The following is a 22,319-nucleotide window of genomic DNA, read 5'->3' on the forward strand; positions in this document are numbered from 1 at the left end:
TCTTATAGTTTCAGACCTCTAGCGGTTGTTTTTCTGGAAATCTTGTTTACCTGGGTGAGGACTAGCCATCTTTGAGAACTTGCCTCAGGTGCATCTTCCTCCACAATTTTGCCTCTGCTTTAGGTTTGTATCCTGAGTCTTCTTTATGGATCCTAGAACAGCTCTATAGTCCACTTAGACTGCTGCATTTTTTTTCCCAGATTTTTTTCTATACCTCATCATTAAATAGACAAAAGCTTCAAGGAATCCATGTATGAATTTCATCTAGTTATATTAAGTCCTTTTCATGTTACCACCATTAAGCCAACTCAAACATGTTTTCATTCATGAAATGAATCATTCATTCATGATCCATGAGTAACACAGATAAAATAAGTTACTAAAATATCAAAAATGAAAACATCATGAAAAACAGAACCACTTCTTTCAGAGGGAGTTATCACAGATATCAAAGATGGAGAAATGCTTAATCATAGAAGAGCACAAATGAGGGTCAGGACATCTATGTTTTAGCCTCGTATAATGCAATTGTTGATCTTGAAGAAGAAACCTTCTGCTCATGAGTGTTCATTTTTTTTCATAGCAAACAAAAATATATTCATTGGTTTCTTTTCTCAGGTATTTCCAAATTTAAAAATAAGTTAATTTACAGTAATTATTTTTGTGATCTGTAAGGCCCTATATTACTGACAGTCTCTTGGAAGTGTTAAATGCTCTGAGCCTCTCAGTGTTGTATTTTTGACAGCAACCTCATCAAGGCCCATTTCATGTCCTTGTTCCTCAGGCTGTAGATAGCAGGGTTGAGGATTGGAGGTATCACAGTATAGATGACAGAAAGCAGCTGGTCCATAACTGAGGGTGCATTTGAAGATGGCTTGAGATAAACAAAACATGCAGTTATGACAAAAACAGTAAAAACTGTGAGATGAGGGAAGCATGTGGAGAAAGCTTTTGATTGACCTTTTGTTGTAGGAATCTTCAGTACAGTGGAGAAAATATAAATATAAGAGATCACAATACAGATGAAGCAAGACACACATAAGCACATACCAATCCCAATACTTGCATAAACCACCACTAGTGTTTCAGAGCTGGAAATCCTCAATAATGAGGGAACATCACAGAAAAACTGTGGGATCACATTGGAGCCACAAAAGGGCATGGAAAATGTACCAGCTGTGTACACAGCTCCAAAAAGTCCTCCAATGGCCCAGGAAGCACTTGCCATCAGCATACAAGTGCTGCCGTTCATGATGAGCCCATAGTGCAAAGGATAGCAGATGGCTGTATAGCGGTCACAGGCCATGGCTGTGAGGATAAATATCTCACCTGCCGAGAAGGAAGTCATTAACAATAGTTGGAAGGCACATTCTAAAATGGATATGAAATAGCTGTGTGTTAGGCTATTGACAATGAATTTTGGGATCGGGACTGACACAAGGAAGACATCCAAGGAGGACAAGTTCTTCAGGAAGAAGTACATGGGTGCATGGAGTTGCAGATCTAGGGTGATGAGAGTGATGATGAGGAGGTTACTCACTACAGCAGCTGAGTAAATCACTAGGAAGAGCACACCATGTAAAACCTGCAGCTCTGGGTCATCAGAAAACCCTACCAGTAAGAATCCTGACACCAAGGTGACATTGGCCATGCTGGTAGATTCTCTTCCCTTCCTGGCCAAGCAAGGAGATATGCAAAGACAACATTAATGTACATACTTTAATAAGAATCATACTGAGAAAGAGAAGCATTAGTTTGATAAAAGCCAGGTAGTTCCCTCTTTAATTTTAAATATATTTATCTACAAAATTGTTTATTTTTTAAGGTAAAGGGATAAAAGTAAGGTAGGAAATGAGTTAACATTTGCAAGAGTTTCACCTATTGCTATACCCTCAACCTCAATTGCTATGAGATGGCCATATCTTTAGCATATAATGCAGTTATTTTTCTAATCACACTATTATTTTTTTGCATCACGGTATTAATATGACAGGAATCATGAAAACTCCTTTTTCTTTTGGAAAAAATAATCCAAAGTACCATGTCTTTAAAGTGTGTTGGAGTCCTTAACACTCAATAAAGGAAAAAATATCAATGATCATATGCAGTTACAATCCTGAACTCACACTTGTATTGAATAATCCAGCATAGTCCAGTAAGTTTTTCTATCCTATGGACAAAAGCAAGAGAAGATAAAGGTTCTATGATCTGTGTTCATATTGTCTTGAGATCATGCAATTCTAATATCTTGAAAATCTCATTTAGTATGGGGAGGAAATAACTGAATTATCTTGAAAATTGCCATGTCCATTAAATGCATGTAAACTAGAGCCACATTTTCATGGGGGCTCTTTCTATAAGTGACTTCAAGGCTCAAGCATAAATTAAGTAAAAGAGCCTACAAGGCAAGGAACTGAGGAGAGAATGCTTTAGGAAACACAAATGACATCTACAGCTTAATAAATGTAAGTGAAGGCAATGGACATTTGGATAAAATGTGAGGAAACAGTGTGTGGTGAACTTGGAGCTTGAATGGTGGTGAGAGAATTCTGCAAATTGTCAGTTTGGAGAAATACACATAGGACCAGCCTAAGAAAGAAGAATGGAAAAATTGGCAGGTAAGTTTCATTGCTTTTGGTGTCTTCCCTAAATTTCCTTAGCATCTACAAGAATTTTTTAAATTATTTAGAAAAAGATAGTATTTTTAGCTTTTACTAACAGAAATTTGAAATTCATACCAGAATAAATTCCCATTCTTCATCCGTATGGACAAAGGATTACTTACCATACGTGTTTCAGGAGACAATTCCAACAATTGTACTGGATTGTGGAAATTTTTCTCCTATAAGGAAGTTTTATTTACTACTTGATGACCTGAAAATAAAACAGAACTTCTAGCTTCCTTTGAACATCTCTAACATTATAATATACAGTTGTGCTTCTAGGTTTCTTATAAAGGACACAATGATCTCCGCCAAGCTTTCACAGAGTCTTCTCTTTGATGCATACTAAAGTGACATGGACATAGTCATTTGCCTTCCTTTTATGCCAAATTTGATATTAATTGAAAGGTTCCATGGTCAAAATGACTATAGCAAGTTATATTTAAGACACATGTAGAATCCTTTGGGATTCCCCAAGGATGTTATGTCTTAGAAGCATTCTTAATAGTCCTATTAGCCAGACATCTCTTAGGACAATAGGATTCCTGTCAGTGGTGTTTTTACATGCAGAATTGCTCAGGTCCCAGAAAACACTGGAATTCACTGAGGTGGACATGACTCAGAATTTTACCACAATAATAATGGAGTAGTTAAATGTCCCTTTAACTCCACTTATCATAGAGTTGTAGACTACAGGCTAATGGTTAGCAAAGTAATTAATACAGGTAATAATTACTTGAGTATTTCCCTAATAATGAAGATTCCTGTAAAATATTCTTAATGACTTTGACCCAGTGGGTCTTTGGGGAAGTCCAAGAAAGTACATTTATTCAACGAACTCAGTGACTCAGATTCACATCTTGCTTTGAGAAACCATGCATACAGCAGGAGTCACCTAACATGAAAAACAAAATAAAGCTCATAGTAAAAACCCCTCACTGTAGAGTGATGAAACTGAGATCATTTTTACAGACATAGTTGCAAGAATTTGGAAGTGTTTTTCTTTCATCTACATTAGGGAAATACTTTTTTTTTTTTTTTTTTGAGTTTTCATAATGGAATGTTTAATGGGACAATGTGAACCCTGAGCATCAATCTAAATCTGTCTTAACAGCAGAAGTGATTTTATAACACTTCCAGTAAACTTCAAGTATATTTCAAACAACCAAACATATCAAAATTTTTAGTTTTATTAATCCTCTGGTAAAATCTGCACAATCACAGATCAAGTCATTGAAGAATCTTTACTCCTTCTGTTATCCAATCTCCAGCTCACTTTTTGCCAGCACCAGCACTGGCCTTTGCAGTCCTCCTGACTTTCTTCATTCTGTTCTTGCATTCCTTTCACTGTTTTCTGGAGGTCTTTTTCTTCTCATACAGACCATGTCTTGCAAGTCTGTGTTTGGGTTCATTTTTCTTTGCATAATCCAAGGAGACATAAATCACGCCAAAGCCAGTTGTCCTGCCACCACCAAAATGGGTTCTGAATCCAAATACAAAGATGACATCTGGTGTAGTCTTATACATTTTGGCTAGTTTTTCCCGAATTTCTCTTAGGTACTGCTGCCTTTGCAGGGTGAAGAACATCGATGACCATTTGTTTCCGCTGAAGTAGTCAGCTGGTCATGAATTTCCTGGTCCAGATGGTTACCGTGTCATTCATGATGGCAGGTGATCTTCAAGCAGCCAGAGAGGAAAAGAGGGGAAATACTTTTTGTTAGATTCTTCAAAAGAATTTTGGTTACCAGAGATATAGTAGTAAAATTCCATTTGTCTACTACATAGTTACAAAAAATATTTTAACTAATAAAACTTACCTCTCTTCCATAAAGAATTAATGGCATGAACTGTAGTGTAGAGAATTCAGTAAGAATTTTAATAGTGATTTATATGAGGTGTATTACCATGATTATTATTATCCTGGAAATATTGAGTGCTTATTTTTCAGGACCATGAGCCAAATTGAATATTGAAAAATAGGAAATCAAATATCAAAATTAACTCAGAAATAAAAATCAAATGAGTAGTTTTGTTTTAGGAGATAAAAGTTTTAACATGTAGGATCAATAAGATCTCAAAACTTTGAATGAAATTAATGCTTATTTCATTGTGGAGTAAAATGACATAATTCATTTAAATATTTAGAACAATTTAGAAAAAAAAGTTGAATTGATTGTAAAAAGTGAGGTTAATTCCAGAACAAAATATCTTAAATAAAAATAGTCGTTCTTTACTTTTGTAATGAAATTATCTTTCTTAGTCATATTGCAGTTCTGGTAGCATTGATTCATGTCAATTTCTTCAGATGTGACAGGCCCTGCTGTATGGGTGTTAAAAACAAAGCCTCCTTATTGACCCTCATTTAATATATTTCTTTTTAGATACTCCTGGAAATGTAGAAAATTCCACAAATTAACACCACCTATATGTCTAGGCCAGGATTCAAACTCAATGATTTAAACTTCAAATCTCATTGTTCTTTCCTAGCAAACAGAATACTTAAAGCTCAAGATTTTGTCTCCGAGTGTCAAAATAGCACACATCAACTGAGTTTCATCCTCCAATGTTTATCAGATGTCCTGTGATTAAAACAAAATATTTAAGTAAGGAGTGATGGTAAAGTGTTGGGGACAATGTTTATTGTATACATTGTCATCAAAGAAAATCCCTCTGAGGACATCACTATTGAATGTTGATATGTTGCAATATTATTTTAGGTTCCCTGAATTGAAGATTAGAGATGTATATTTGACAAATAATGCTAGAGTTTCATCATTTCAGGGAATCTAGTTTCATGTATTCATTTAGTTTGATAGATTTACCACGAGAATCAGGTAGACTAGGCAGAGAACATTATCCAGTACTCTGAGCGGGATCACACATATTCTCGAGCAGGGAACGACTCACATTTAAATTATTATCATAGTGACTTGATATTGCATATGACAAAACATGATTTGCAATTATTGCATCATGTGCATGCTTTATCTTTGATTTTTTTTTAAACTAACATACCTTATTTTTTTTAAATTTTGATATAATTTAAAACTTACAGAAAAGTTTCAAGGATATTAAAAGATCTCACAAATAACTTTTACCCTGACTCCTTTATTTTCAATATTTTGCCACAGTTCAGTAATAACAAAAAGAAAATTGAATATTGATAAAATTATTTCACCTTTTTGTATCCATTTTCCATTTTAAATATTTGTACCAGTAATGCCCTTTATAGCATTCCCTATTTCTGGTACAGGATACAGTTCAGGATCAGGTATTGTCTTTAGTTGGTGTGTTCCTTTAGTCTCACATAACCAGTTCTAATGTCTTTCTTTGTCTTTAATGGCACTGATATTTTTAAAGAACATAGGACAGTTATTGGAAGGAATGTTCCCTCATTTGGAATTTTCTATTGTTTTCTTATGATTAGTTTGTGCTTAGCATACTTGCCCAGAATAATACATAAGGATTACATATTCAGAGGCATTCAAATATCAACTGGTTCTCTATTTTCCTCAATGGATTATAAGCCATTACTCCCTCTTTTTAAAAAAATGTGCCACTTTGGAGCAGCACTGCAAAACTTTTCTGCAGAATTAACATTTGTGACTGAAAAAGGATAAGAAAGCATAATTAGTATTTAGACAATAAAATATGGTCCTTAGATTTAATCATTGCTCCAGGGATTTCATTGATTCCACATCTGTTTAGGAATAGTTATGTCATTAGTTCATATTGATGATTTCTATGTTCTTTATTACCTTCCCCACCAAAATCAATCCCTGACACCTTCATTACCACACACACAAAAATATCAAGAATAATAATTAAAGTGAAAAAGAACAGTTAAAGTAAAAAACAACACTGGGTGCCTTTGTTTTTTGTTTTTGTTTTTTGTTTTTCCCTTCCCCCATTTTTCTACTCATCCATCCATAAACTAGACAAAGTGGAGTATGGTCCTTACGGCTTTCCCAATCCCATTGTCACCATTCATAAGCTACATTTTTATACAATCTTCTTCAAGATTCTTGGGTTCTGGGTTGTAGTTTGATAGTTTCAGGTATTTACTGCTAGCTATTCCAATTCTTTAGAACCTAAAAAGGGCTGTCTATATTGTGCATAAGAGTGCCCACCAGAGTGACCTCTCGGCTCCTTTTGGAATCTCTCTGCCACTGAAGCTTATTTCATTTCCTTTCACATCCCCCTTTTGGTCAAGAAGATGTTCTCCATCCCATAAAGCTTGCATTCAATTTTAAGGTTTCTTTTCCCTTTCCTGACTTAATTTTGCTTTTTGAATATGTAGAAAATAAACATGCCTCTCCAAAGTATAAAATGTACTCCCTTCCCCCCAAAAAATCTGTACTTAGTGAAGAGCCACACCCTTCCTACACTTCCTTGCCTGTTGCTAAATGTCTTGTAGGAAGCTAAATTCGAGGTTCATTGATTTATCATTCCAATGATTGATTTTGCAAAAAGAAGCAGATTTATGCATGTTTACTTATTATAGAAAATAATACACAAACTCTCATGCAATTGACTTTTTCATTTAATATGGGCTGAAAATCATTATATATTAGTTCATATAGACATTCATTATTTCTTTTTTCTTTTTTTATTAGTGAAGTTGTAGGTTTCCAGAAAAATAAGGCAGAAAATACAGTTTCCACATACCACCCATTGTTAATATTTAGCATTAATGTGGTACTTGTGCTACAATTGATGAGAGAATATATATTTATTATTTCTTACAGTACAATATTGTGTAAATATGCCATAGTTTACTCAACTAATGCTCTGTGTTTGGGATTATATATTTTCTAATACTTTGCTATTAACATAAATGTGCATTAAAAATAAATTTTGAAAATGTGTTATTGAGTTTTCAATGGTGCATTTTCAGAGTCAAACCCTAAGGTATGAAGTGCTATGTCTTAACATAAATGAATATGTAATTATTTTTAAGTGTTGCAAATGTACCCTTTGCAGGGTTTTGTTTGTATTGTTTTATTTTTGTATTAGAACCATTTTAGGTTATGGAAAAGTCAAGCAGAAATTACAGAATTCCCATATAATACCCACAAACATGCAATATTCCCTGTTATTAACAATTTGCTTAGTGTGGTCACTTTGTTATAATTGAAGAGACAGTATTTTTATAACTATATCATTTAATGTAGTCCATAGTTTATATTACATTTGTTGTACAGTTCTGTGTATCTTAAAAATTTTTATTCTGGAAACAGGTATACAATCTTAAATTTCCCATTTTACCCTCTTTGAAGTTTACAATTCAGTGGTGTTAATTATATCCACAATGTTGTGCTACCATCACCACCAGCCATTACCAAAATTTTTCCATCACCCCAAGCAGAAATTCTGTACCAATTAAACATTAACTCCCCATCACCACCTCCACTCTTGTCTCTGGTAACCTGTATTCTAATTCTGGCTGTATTAATTTGCATATTATAATTATTTCATTTAAGTGAGATCATACAATATTTGTCCTTTCATGTCTGTTTTATTTCCCTCAACATGAGGTCATCAAAATCATCCAAGTAGTAACATGTTTCAGAATTGCATTCCTTTTGAATAATATTTCATTGTGTGTATATACCATATTTTGCTTATACATTCATCCATTTATGGACACTTGAGTTGCTTCCACCTTTTTGCAATTGTGAGTATTGCTGTTATGAAGATTGGTGTATGAAAATCTGTTTGAGTCCTTGCTTTCAATTCTTTTCATATATACATACACATGAGATTGCTAGGACAAATGGTAACCTACCCTAAACCTTCTGATGAACCATCAAACTTTTTTCTATAGCAGTTGCACCAATCTACATTCCCACCAACAATGCAAAATTTGTCCCTATTTCTCAATATCCTCACCAATATTTGGTATATTTCATTTTTTATAATGATGGATATTTTATAGATGTGAAGAGATTCCATTGTGCTTTTTATCTATTTTATTTTACTCTTTTAGAATTCTTTTAGAAATTGTCAGTTTACAGAAAAAATTTTAAAGTATGATATTCTCTTATACACCCCTCCCCAGGGTTAACATTTTGCATTAGGGAGGTACCTTTTTTTTACCACTGATTAAAGAATATTGTAATTGTACTATTAAACATAGTCCATAATTTACCATATGATTCACTGTGTTGTATATTTCTTGTTTTATCTTTTAATTTTTATTCTAGTAAAATATTAAACTTAAAATTTCCCCTTTAAACTACATACACATATGTAATTCAATGTTGTTAAATACACTCATAACATAGTGGTACCATTATTACCACTCATTTCCCAAACTTTACAATCAATAAAAATTCTGTACACTTTAAGCATTAACTCCTCATTCCCTACCCACAACCCAGCCCCTGGTAACCTATATTCTAGATTATAACTCTATGAGTTTGCTTACTCTAGTCATTTCATATCAGTGCAATCACACAATATTTGGCCTTTTATGTCTGGTTTGTTTCACTCAACCTGTCTTCAAGGTTCACCCATGTTGTTGCATGAATCAGAACATTCCTTTTTATGGCTGAACAATATTCCATTGCACGCATATGGTAAATTTTGTTTATCCATTCATTGGTTGATAGATACTTGGGTTGCTTCCATCTTCATGGCAATTTTTAAAAGTGCCACTATGAATATTGGTGTGCAAATATATGATTGCATTCCTGATTTCAATTCTTTTGGGTATATACCAGCAGGGGGATTGCCAGCTCACATGGTAATTCTATACTTGGCTTTCTGAGAAACTACCAAAATGTCTTCCAAAGTGGGTGCACCATTTTACACTCCTGCCTGGATTGAATGAGTGTTCCTATTTCCCTTCATCTTCTTCTACTTGTGTAATTTTTTTTTTATTGTAGCCATTGTAGTGGGTGTGAAAATGTATCACATTGTAGAATAGACTTTGATTTCTCAAATAGCTAGTAAAATTGAGCATATTTTCATGTGATTTTTACATATTTGTATATAATGTTTGGAGAAATATCTATTCAGGTTTTGCCCATTTTAACTTTATTTTTGTCTATTTTTGAGTTGTAGGATTTCTTCATGTATTCTGGATATTAAAATCTTATCAGATGTGTGATATTCAAATGGTTCTCCCATTGAGTAGGCTACTTTTTAGTTTCTTGACAAAGTTCTTTGAAGCACAAAAGTTTTAAATTTTGTTGATATCCTATTTATCCATTTTATATTTTGTTGCTTGTGCTTTCAGTGTAAAGTCTAAGAAACTATTGCCTTATATAAGATCCTGAAGATTGCTTCCTTCTAGTTTCTTCTAGGAGTTTTATAGTTCTGCTTTTTATACTTAGGTCTTTGTTCCATTTTGAGTTAATTTTTGTATATGGTGTGCGATGGGGATTCTCTATCATTCTTTTGCATATGGATAACCATTTCTCCTGGCACCATTTGTTGAAAAGAATATTCTTTCAATTGAGTGGACTTGGACTTGGCAGCCTTGTCAAAAATTAGTTGGCCATAGATTTAAGGGTCTGTTTCTGAACTCTTCCTTGGATTCCATTGGTATACATATACTGTGACAATAACATGCTCTTTTAACCACTGTAGCTTATAATAAACTTTATAGTCAGTAGGTGTGAGTCCTCCGTCTTCTTTCCTTTGTTGCAAGAGGTTTTTGGCTATTCAGAGACACTTACCTTTCCTAATAAATTTTATAATTGGCTTTTCCATTTCTGCATTGTAGGCTATTAGAGGTTTCTTTGCAATTGCGTAGAATCTGTAAATCATTTTGGGTAGAAATAACATCTTAACAATATTTATTCTTCCAGCCCATGAACATGTAATCTCATTCCATTTATTTAGATCTTCTTTTATTTCCTCTAAAGAGTTTTGTAGTTTTCCATTTAAGTCCTTTACATCCTTGGTTAAATTTCTACCTAAATATTTGATACCTTTACTTGTTATTTTTTATAGTTTCCTAGAATATTCTTATTCACTGTTTAATATAAAATATTTGATTAAAGCATTTTGTCCTCTCTATAGGCACACTGTTGTCTTTTTAAACGTAAGAGAGAAAATGTTGACTTGAAATTATCTTGTGTCCAAAGAGGGATGAATGTGATAAATATGTTTTTCTTATGCAAAAAGAATCATAAAAGTAGCAGTGATATTGTCTGGGGCAACATCAAGAAAAAAACAGGTATTTTTATTCTTAATTCATTTATTCAACACTTATCTATTGAAAACTATAATATACAATAAACTGGGGGTTATAAGTTATATAAGAGTCCCTGTCCTTGAGGTGCTTACAACCTAATACAAATAAATTATTATGTGACACAATTAGTGAATTAAGTACATAAGTACTGTAGCAATAGAACAGGAGGAACAAAATTCTCATGGTAGTTTACAAAAGGCAGAAATTGAGCAGTGTGAAGAATGGGTAAAAATTTTCATTTGATGACAGAGTGGGAAAATACATACAGGCCATGGGAGGACATTTCAGGCAGGACACAAAAGCATAGTATCTATCTAATTGAGTCATAGTTTTGATAGTACAAGAAATTCCATTAAATGACATGCAGAATTAAAATGGTTTAAATGATTTTCAAATTCAGCAACCTTTTTTACATTCCAATATTAAAATCCAATTACACAAACATATTTAACTCAAAATTTTCTCAATAAAGCAATCCACAATATCTGTTTGAGAAGATATTTGGGGACTCCTTTATCACATTGAATTAATTTTTGAATTTACAATTTCTTATTTTAATTTGAATAACTAATATGCAGATAAAAGTGCTAGAATTCTAGAAAAGCTGATTCTTCTCAAAAAGAAAATGGCTAGTATTAGAGAATAACAGTTTATGGGTAGTGACTACCTTTTGCCCCTGCTAGATGGTCCTCTTTCAGATCAGGTTGTAGTCATCTCTTCCTCCCTCACCCACTCTGAAATATTTATACTGCAAATTGACCAAAGTATAGTACTCTCAGAGTCTCTAAACCAAACACTTGGATTACTTAATCACATCCAGTCTTACGGGTTTTGCTTTTCCACAAGAAGTGGCAAATACATCTGGGGAACTTAGTTTAAAATCAGTCTGGGGGCTAAATTTTTCAAAAGAAATCTGTACTCATAATTGAAAATGCAGACTCCCTCATGGTGTTTCTTAAAATTTTTCCATCCCCACATTCCTCATGAGAATGAAATTTTTGTTGCAGAGGACCTGGAATTATCTTAACTTAGAAAGCCTTGGAATGGGAATCCAAAAACTTGTGTAAGATGGGTTGCCTTGACAAGTCCCCAGTCCAGTGCTTCTCAAATTGTACATGGAAGTCAGCTGGGGATCTTATTAAAATCCAGATTCTGATCCAGTAGATCTGAGATTCTGCATTTTTAACAAATTCCAGATGATACACTGTTGATCCATGGACCACACTGAATTGCAAGACCAAAATCCACTGAGTCTCTTCTCTCTGCAAAATGAGAAGAGGTTGATGTAGATATTAATGCCCTTCCTTTTAAAAACTAATTTCTCTAACTTTCTGGGCTCACATTAAGTACTTCTGTTTTTCTTAGTGCCTTATAATTTGAGCATTTGTACCAACTCTATCTTTGTGAATTAGTCCATTTTTTCATAGTTTAATATTTTGGAACCAGTGTATTAGGATGGAAATAATTAAAGGTTTAGTGTAAAAAGTTCTGATCTCACAATCAGGCTACCTATACTAGCTTTGTGACACTGGGCAAACTACTTGAGCTTTCTAGTCTCATTTCATTCATTTGTGGTATGGTAATAGGGATCATGATGTTAGCAGCTTAGATCATTGAATGATTTTGAGTGTTAATTGATGTAATATAGAGTTTTGACTCATTTCACAGGAAAGAACATTTTACATCACAACCTAGGGGCACACGCATGTATCTCAAGCAGATTTCTTACAACAGTACCCACCCGTGATATAGGAGTGATACTCTGTTATATTTTCTTTTCTATTCCATTCCCTTTCTTAAGGACCAGTAATTTGTAAAGCTCTTAGGTAATGTATATGAGCATACATTATACACTAAAAATGTGTCATATGTGTTACCATTTTAGCCAAAAGTTTCATATCATAGAGAAGTAAATATTTGCTAGTATAATGTTTTCCAAACAGATTTTTACCTACAACCAGTTATGGTAATAGTCATGATTAATTATTAACTAAAGTACTTAGTACATTTTGGCAACTTTCAAAGGCCCATAAGCCATCCTTAAAACACTGAAGCATTGGTTTGTATTTTATTTTATTAAATATGTTTGCCAACAGTGGGAAACAACCTTAAGTCATGGTTCTTACTCTGGATTAACTTAACCTAAAGCGAATTGGTCATTTCCCAGATAACTGATGTTATTAGCTGTTGTTGCAGGCATATGTTCAGAGGACTATGGGGGAAAGCATGCTTAATTTTGTCTAGGACTGAGACAGGCTTCACAGGAGTATCATTTATCTATTAATATGAATATGAATATGTACTCCTTTTAGGTTGAAATGGATTTTTTAACTCCAACATCAAGAAGAAAAACCCTACTTTGCAAAGGTAATAACACTTGTATTTTTTTTTTGTACTTCACCTCTATTATAGTACTATGGTACTAAAAGTAATTATTCTCCAGGGATAGACCTATCATTTGGTTCCTTATAGTTGTTTTCAATTTCTTTGAAATTACATTTAGAAAATATACTAATCTTTTTTATAAAACTTCTCTTTACACAAGACAGTTCTGGTATTGGAAAACTAATGCTATGGAATCTTTAGATGAAGAGGAAAATGATTATTATTTTTCAAACTCTTATTCTGTGCAGAAAAATGAGAAAATATTATTTCAAAGATTTTTATCATAAAGCAAATAACATTTGTAACTTCATTTGGAGAGCACATATTTTATTCATAGTGTAGCTTTATTAGAAAATGTGGACATTTCAAGTGTTTGTATTCAACATAAAATTTCATTCTGTAGAATAATGCTCACTACTACAGTTCACTAAAAATGTAAGGAAAAATGTTCACTTGTGTAGATATTTGTAAATTGCTGTTTTTGTGATATTGAATATATATATATACACACACATATATATAGAAAAGTCCTGTATAAACACTAAGTCTTTTACCCTAACAAAAGTATGTTGCAAATTCAAAAAGAGCTTTATTACTCTTAAGTAAGGTTTTACTGGTGACTACTGAATTCATGAAAACTTTAGGTTAGCATTTATCGTCATTTGAAATGGAAGTCCAGTGTTGATATAATGTTTAAATTATACATTGTTCAAACTATTTGACATGCTTTTCTCCTTTTTTATTAAACTTCTCTTTACAGATTTAGGAGACAGCTCTGGTATTGGAAAAGTTATGATTGGCATCTGTATAAATCCTATATAAATGCATTTCTTTTTTCAATACTTTGTTAGGTGGAATCAGAGAACAAATTTTGTTGGATTCTTAAGGCATATGTACATACACAGACATAGGATAACATGTTATATCATAGTGAATATTCTTTTCCTTTCACTGCAGATGCTATATTTCTTTTAGCCTTTTCTCCCGTTATGTTTTAAATTTTAATTTTAAAACATAATGGGAGAAAAAAACATAATGGGAGAATATTTTCCTCTGGTTACAGTACACATTCAGCTATCACTTCTCTCCAGTTAGATTGTTCAAATAAGGTTAGTTTTTATACTATCTGGGTTTTGGTGTGTGTGGTTTTTGGTGTTTTTTTAAACTACTAGATCATAGAAAGAAAACAAATATGCACTTTGTCATTGGTACTTTTTAAGTTTCTTCAAAAACACTTGACATTTTAGTAGAAGATTATGTTTTCTTGCTTCTTAAGAATTTAATCAGTAATAATCAGCAGTTAAATAGCTACCAGATTTATTGAAATCAAAAAATTTAAAAAAAAAAGAGTCAATTGGACCAAAATTATTCTTTAAATACCATGATTATTTTCACCACAGAGACTTTGGGTAGATATAAGGTGGAACAGATGAAAAGATGAGTTCAGAGTGGCTCTATTAGAGTTGTAGAACTTTGGTTGCCATTATTTGGTTTATATATATTATATGTGCTTGAAGTTAGTGTGCAGTGTTTCAGAAGTTAAGAAAATGATGAAATTCCATATCATAAAACATAAAGATAATTTGAAAACAGCATGGACTTGACCAACCCAAAAGTCTGCCATTCCCTGCCACAGTGTCCTGTGTCTTAACTGAACTCCTTCAACATCCTTCCTATTCTCCATTGTTGCATCTGCCAGGTACCTGGTTTATTCAAAAGGGCATAAGCTGACAAAGATCAAAGAAGTCTCCAAAGGAGACTTAAAAGTAGAAAAGAAAACTTTAAGGGCTCAAGAACTGAATTGATAAGATGAATTGATAGTCAATAGGGTTTATAATTAAGGGTTGCCAATGAGGAAGAAGACTACTACTGCAGGCTTACATATGGAGAGAGAGAAAGCTCTCCACTCTCCACACAGCAAGCATAAATAAATCCTCTAAGTTATGTCCCTCACACCATTTTAATTTATGTGATATTTTATCTGGTGGGTGGGCACACAGAATGAGCTACGGCCTGTGGTATCTGTGGGTGCGGAGGGGAGGTGCTGCAATGTGTGCTACCCAGACCGGTGTGGAGCTAAATTCCACAGAGTAACTTCTTTTGCCTCTTTATTGATGCAATAAATTGAAAAGTGAACTGAATCTAGTTCCTGGGTTCTGGTTCTAGATGTGCCAGTCTAAGTCTTGAGTAAGTCACCTGCTTTGGGGCGTCTCTATGTTGGCTGATAAGAAAGAAAAAGGGAAAGAAAGAGCAATTTGAATTACAAGAGTTCTGAAGTCCCTGAGAGGTTTAAGGTGAGGAAAGCACTCTGCTGGTGAGCATTCTTTGACTACCCAGAACTACAGTAGAAGAAATAAGAGATAGAGGACTCTAAATGGAAAATAAAGCCCTCATAATTAGACTGCTTTACCACTAGACCGACAAGCTAGAGGGAAGGACCTCAGATATTTCAGATACAAATAAGAAGCCATCTTACAGTATTAATATCTTCACAGCAATTTAATGGACCAAAATGAAAATCTGCATTCAATAGCTCATCTAAACTAAAAAGATTTTCCAAGTTCAAGCCAATATACCACTTTGAATATGATATTTAAACAGCAAAAAAGTTAAAATATCTTGGAGCGCATATCAGTAGGATGTGACTGTATTATAACTGGAACACCTTTGGGAAGATAAAAATATTCAGTTAAATTATCTACTTTCCTGGCTACTTGGGCATTTGTCTCACAAGATGGCCACACCTTATACAACTTTTATTTGGATTCAGTGCATTTAAAATATTCTAGGTAATATTATAGTTCATATTTATACACAGGAAAATTGTTTATGACCATTAAGTTGGCAGCAGTCATAGTCACATCAATATATTATGCTAATAATGACAATAAGAGTACTTTAATAATCTCTGGAAAAACTTCAAAATACGTCTCAAACTCTAGCTTTAACTTTCGCAAACTACCCTCAGTAGCACCTTTAATAAACCTTTATTTATTCAACAAAAATTATTTCATAATCTAGCTGGTCAAAATGATTATTTAACATCAATTGTTCTCATTTTAAATAATTTATATAATCTACATAAATAAAACGTACAATACAGAAAATAATATCTTTAAGAAATTGAGAAATGTCCCTTTATTTACATATTTTAAACTAATAAACAATAGCAATGATTGAAAAAGTGCATTTAGTATTGTGAGAGTTCTTTGATAACTGCATTTTGAACAGTCTAACCATGCATCAGATTTCAGTCTACCATGATTAAGACTGTTTGGTAATATAAGCATGTCAAATTCATAGTGAATGTATCTACAGATCTCCTAAGACTTTTGATGAGTTATTTGTGCCTACATGGAGATTTCTTGAGGTGAGATGCTAGCTATCTTTTTTCAAAGATGAAAGCTGTTCACATATATTTAATGCAGTTATATAACTTAGATTGGGAATACTTAAATAAAACTGAAGGATCTCATATTTATTACTGGCCATCACTGTTGAAACATGAACACCAACATTCTCTTTTTGTTCCACTAAATACAGTTCCTTTAGCAAATCTGCAGTTTCCTCCTGGCAGGAACTGAAAATAATTCAGATTCCAGCACCAATTAAAGCAGTCAGCAGGCTGTCATAGCTCTTTGTTCTCCTAAACATCCTTGAAGTGTCCCATGTTTTTTCTGTCCTTTGCAACAATCATGCATATTCTTCCAAACATGCTCTGCAGGTGTTGTATCTGGTTGGTGAGATTGTTTTTGTTGATACTATTTCATATCTCAGCTTAAGACCTCCTTTCCACCACCATGTGGTTACACACCATGTAATCACAACCATTACGAGGACAAACCTTTACTTCTAACCCATGAATTGCTCTTAGAAAAGAAATTCTTTCTGAACCTGAAGTGATTTCATGACTATCTACAAGAATATGGGTTCTTTTTCATTTACTTGCTATTGTAAATCAAATTTTCCTTGACTTTTTCCCACAGATTTCTTATTATTATTGTATAGAAACACTATTGATGTTTGCATCCTGATCTTGTAACTACCACCCACCACCCCCCATTTTGCTGAATTCATTTATTGGCTCTAGTATTTTTGTTGTAATTTTTTGTTATTTTCCATATATAGGTTCATGTAATCTGCAAATAGTGAAAGCTTAACTTCTTCCTTTCAACTGGGATGCCTTTTACTTCTTTTACTTGTGTGAATACTCTAGCTTGAACTTCCTGTAAAATTTTTAATATCAATGGTGACAATGGGCATACTTCTCATTTTCCAGATAGAGGGAATGCTTTCAGTCTTTCACCACAGCTACAAGGTTAGCTGTGCTTTTTTTCCAGTATACCCTTTATCACGTGGAGGAGAAGAATTTCCTTCTATTCTTATCTTTCAAAACTTTTAACCCTAGAAAGGATCCTGGATTATGTCAAATATATTTTCTGCATCAATTGAGATGATCATGTGATTTTTTCTCTTCATTTTGTTAATGTGGCATATTATATTAATTGATTTTCTGAGGTTGTACCACCCTTGCATACCTGGGATAATACCCAATTGATCATGCTGTATAATTATTTTAATGCAATTTTATTGAGATATATTCACACACAAGATAATCAACCAAAGTATACAATCAGTGGTTCACAGTATCATCATATAGTTGTGCATCCATCACCACAATCAATATTTGAACGTTTTCATTGCTCCAAAATAAAAATAAGAATAAAAATAAGAAAGAACATTCAAAACTTCCCATACCACTTATCCCTCTAATATTTATTTATATTTTGTCTTTGTTTTCTTACTGATCTGTTCATACACTGGATAAAGAGAGTGTTAGTTACAAGGTTTTCAGAAGTATACAGTAACACTGTAAAAAGCTATATAGTTATAGAATCATCTTCAGGAATCAAGTCTACCCACCCTCTGAGATGAGACATGACTCCCAGGGGTGTAAGTCTCCCTGGAAATGTGGGACATGACTCCTGGGGATGAGCCTGGACCAGCATGAAGGATGAATAGAAATGAAACAATATGAAATTTCAGTGGCTGGGAGATTTGAAATGGAGTTGAGAGGTCATTCTGGAAGTTATCCTTATGCATTATATAGCTATCCCTTCTTAGTCTTTCATGTACTAGAATAGCTAGAAGGAAATATCTGAAACTGTTGAATGGCCATCCAGTAGCCTTGATTCTTGAAGATGAATATGTAACTATATAATTTATATGATGTGACAGTGTGATTGTGAAAACTTTTTGGCTCACACTCCCTTTACTCATTGTATCAACAGATGAGTAGAAAAATGGGGACAAAAATAAATGAAAAATAGGAGAGGATGGGGGAATGGGATGTCTGAGTGTTCTTTTTTATTTTCATTTTTATTTATTTTTATTTTTATTGTTTTTGGAGTAATGAATCTGTTCAAGGTCTGATTGTTGTGCTGAATGCACAACTATATGATGAAACTGTGAACAATTGATCATACACTGTGGATGATTGCATGGTGTGTGAATATATCTCAATAAAATTGCAGGGAGAAAATAGCAATAAGAAATCACCAGTGAAAAAGGCTTTCTAGTTATAATGTGTTTAGGAAAGTCAATATATTAAATATTCATATTATAAGAGTGAAAAACAAATTTAAAGGAAAAAGAACATTACCTTTAAATCTTAAGACTCAAATTTCTGGGGAATTATGCTTTAGTTTACTAAAACTAAGGTGTTTTCTGGATTTTTTGCTGTTGTATTGTTGGGTTCATCTTAAAATTATTTCTTTTCTTGTACTGTTTGCCTGGTGATTTTCATATCATTTAGTGTTGTTTTAGTGGGAATTTGTAATATTTCTCAATTGTTGCCTATTGTTCTGTAATTATTACACATGCATCTTATTATATAATTTGTGTAAATATATGAAATCTTGGAATTAGTAAAAAACCAGACTGAGATACAATTTCACCACCACTAGAATGATTAATATTTTAAAAATGGGAAATAGTGAGTGTTGGAGAAGATGTGGAGAAAAAGATGACTTTTTCATTGTTAGTGGGAATGCAAATTGGCACAACTGCTATGGAAAACAGTTTGGTGGTACTTCAGAAAGATAAGTATAGAAATACCATATGAACCAGAAAACTTACTTCTAGATACATACCCAAAAGATTTGAAAGCAAGGAATTGAACAAATATTTTCACACCAATGTTCATAGTGGTATTATTCCTAAATGCCAAAAGATGGAAACAACTCATGTCCATCAACAGATAAATGGATAAATACAATGTGGCGTATTCATATAATGCATTAATTTTAGCTATAAAATAATTAAGTCCTGATACATGCAACATCATAGGTGAAACATGAAGACATCATGTTGAGTGAAATAAACCAGACACAAAAGGAAATATATTGTATAATCTCACTGATATGAAGTAATTAGAATAAACAAATTCATAGAGTCAGGGAATAGATGACTGGTTACCAGTGTCCTGGGTTGGTGTAGGGATTAGGGAATTAATGTTTAATTGATACAGGGTTTCTGTTTATGGTGAAGGAAAATTTTGGTAATGCTGGTGGTAATGGTAGCGCAACATTGTGAATGTAATTAACACCACCAAATTACACACTTGAATGTATTTAAAAGGTGACTTTTTAGTTGTTTATGTTGCTAGAATATTTTTTAATCCATAGGACTCTAAAACCATGTGAACCCTATTGTAAACTATTCACAAAAGAAAATAGTATAATTATAATATTTTTGTTTTAGCAATGGTAACAAAGTTGCCACACAAATGCAAATTGTCAATAATAGGGAAAACTGCATGTGCAGGTGTATATGGGAACTATGTATTTTCTGAATGACTTTTTTTGGAAACCTACAACTTCTGTAATAAAAACTAAATTAAAAAAGTATCAAAGCTACTGGATTACAGTTTCCTTCTAGCTATTCCAATACACTAAATACTAAAAAAGGATATTTACATAATGCACAAGATAACCTCCAGAATGACCTCTAAATTTGATTTGAAATCTCTTTGCCACTGAAACTATATTTTGTTTCATCTCTCTTACCCTTTTTGGTCAAGAAGGCTTTCTCAACCCCATGATGCCAGGGCAAGTCTCATCCCTGGAATACATGTCCCAAGTTGTCAGGGAGATTTACAGCTCTAGGACTCATGTCCCATTTATGGCAGAGGACAGTGAGTTTACCTGCAGAGTTGGCTTAGCAAGAGAGGCTGCATCTGAGCAACAAAAGAGAGGTCCTCTGGGGGAGACACTTATGCAAAATTATAAGTGGGGTTCACTTCTCCTTTGAAGGAATAAGTTTCATAAGAGCAAGACCCAAGATCAAGGGCTTGGCTTGTTATTTTGGTAGACCCAGTTGCTTGCAAGAGTATCAGAGATTCCCCAGGTCAGGAAGTTCTTTCACATTTTCCCCAGTCCCTCAAGGGAGCTTTGCAAATACTTTCTGATTCTCTGGCAAAATTACACTGAGATGTTATGGGGCATCACAGTAACCTGGACAAACCAACCAGGTCTCACTCCCTATTCAAGCTTCCATGTAATTATGGTGTTCAAATAAACTGTGTATAAATTAAATCAAATAGTGTGCTACAGAAAATATCAATTTTGCACCAAATAAATATCTCTTACACTGGTTCCATGCAGAAGTTGAAGTTGTAAAACACAGTCAAGAGGCAGGGCAAGATGGCAGAGTGGTGAGGTCTAGGTTGAAGTTACTCCTCTGGGGCAGTTTGTAGAAAGCCAGGAACTGCATGGACACAAACTGCAGAGGAATTTGAGATTGAACAAACTTCATACAACACTCACAAATGTGTGGAACATCTAAGACCAGCAAAATCTGTAAATTCTCACAGCCAGGGGACCTGTGCCCCTCCCTGCCAGGCACAATCCTGAGGGAGGAGGGGCCATATGTGCTGGGAACCAGGAGGGAGAATGAAAGCTGAAACCATAGATAAACTGAGTGCAGACACCAGAAAATCTGGGAGCAGTCAGCCCAGCAAAGAAGAGACAGGGCTAGCAAAACAGTAGAAAAATAGAAAATAAAATTAAAACAGAGACTTTTTGGAGTCAGGTGAACATAATACCAAGAAGGGAAGGGCTCAAACAGAATCAGACACATATGAAAATCCAGGGAAGGAGAGCCCTTGTCTGAAAAGCCAGCTTCTCAGCTTTCTTAATTGCTCTTTAATTGCCCTGAACTCCTTGTCTTTTAGTTATTTCAGTAGCCCATTGGATCTGCAAAGACTGTAAATAGTCCATACTGGATCCTTATTTTTTTTTATTTTTTTCTCTTTTTCTAAAACAATTACTCTAAGAAGCCCACTACACAAAGCCTCAAAGAATTGCAATTTGGGCCCAGGCAAGAGCAAAGCTAAGATAGGTCTGAGAGAAAAAGCAATGTCTAGTGGTGGAGAAAATTTGCTAAACACCGTAACTTCCCAGCCCTTTTGGGAACTCAGATTCCAGGGTTTGAAATTCATTAACTAGCTTCAGTTAGCCACATCCCAGGCTGAGTTAGGGTCACCTGGAGAACTAAAGGCTCCCTGCCTCCTTACACTGGTGGGGAAACTGTGGGCTGGCAAGCATCACCTGCTGGAAGCATAGGAGAAGCACAGAGTCTAAAGGCCTCACAGGAGGGTATCATTTTCAAGGAAACTCCATACCCTCTTCCCAAGACCTGGGCCTGTCTGGACTAGGAAAGCCTGACTGGGGCTGACCATATCTGAGATCACCACACATAAAGGCTACACAGAGGCAGGGCAAGAAACAGAAAACCAAGAGGTGAAAAACTCTGATCAAGTAAACAGACTCTAAGTTAAAAGTCTAGAATAAGCTGAACTAAACACCAAAAGTTAGAGAAAAAGCTGACCAATAAGAAAATCCTAGTTAAAAGTGAAAACAAGCTCCAGAATAAACTGATCAACAAAGTCAGATGCCTGTGCAGCTTACGATAATGAGCTATACTAGGAAATATGAAAATATGGATCATCCAAAGGAAAAAAAACTAATAGTTCAACTGAGATATGGGAGTTGAAGCAGTTATTG

At 34.0% G+C, this 22,319-nt stretch overlaps 1 protein-coding gene and 1 pseudogene across 1 annotated transcript; both read right to left on the reverse strand.

Moving 5' to 3' along the window:
- Positions 1-724: 724 nt before the first annotated feature.
- On the reverse strand, positions 725-1,651 carry LOC119524612 (olfactory receptor 14A2-like). The gene has a single exon (XM_037823331.1). The coding sequence runs from the start codon at positions 1,649-1,651 to the stop codon at positions 725-727; it is 927 nt and encodes a 308-aa protein (XP_037679259.1).
- A 2,284-nt stretch (positions 1,652-3,935) lies between these two features.
- On the reverse strand, positions 3,936-4,326 carry LOC119524600 (annotated as a pseudogene).
- Positions 4,327-22,319: the final 17,993 nt, after the last annotated feature.

This window comes from Choloepus didactylus (genome assembly GCF_015220235.1).
Source record: "Choloepus didactylus isolate mChoDid1 chromosome 11 unlocalized genomic scaffold, mChoDid1.pri SUPER_11_unloc2, whole genome shotgun sequence".
Taxonomy (NCBI): Eukaryota; Metazoa; Chordata; class Mammalia; order Pilosa; family Megalonychidae; genus Choloepus; species Choloepus didactylus.

Coding starts and splice junctions, on each gene's coding strand:
- LOC119524612 (XM_037823331.1), bottom strand. CDS start 1,651: ATGGCCAATGTCACCTTGGTGTCAGGATTCTTACTGGTAGGGTTTTCT.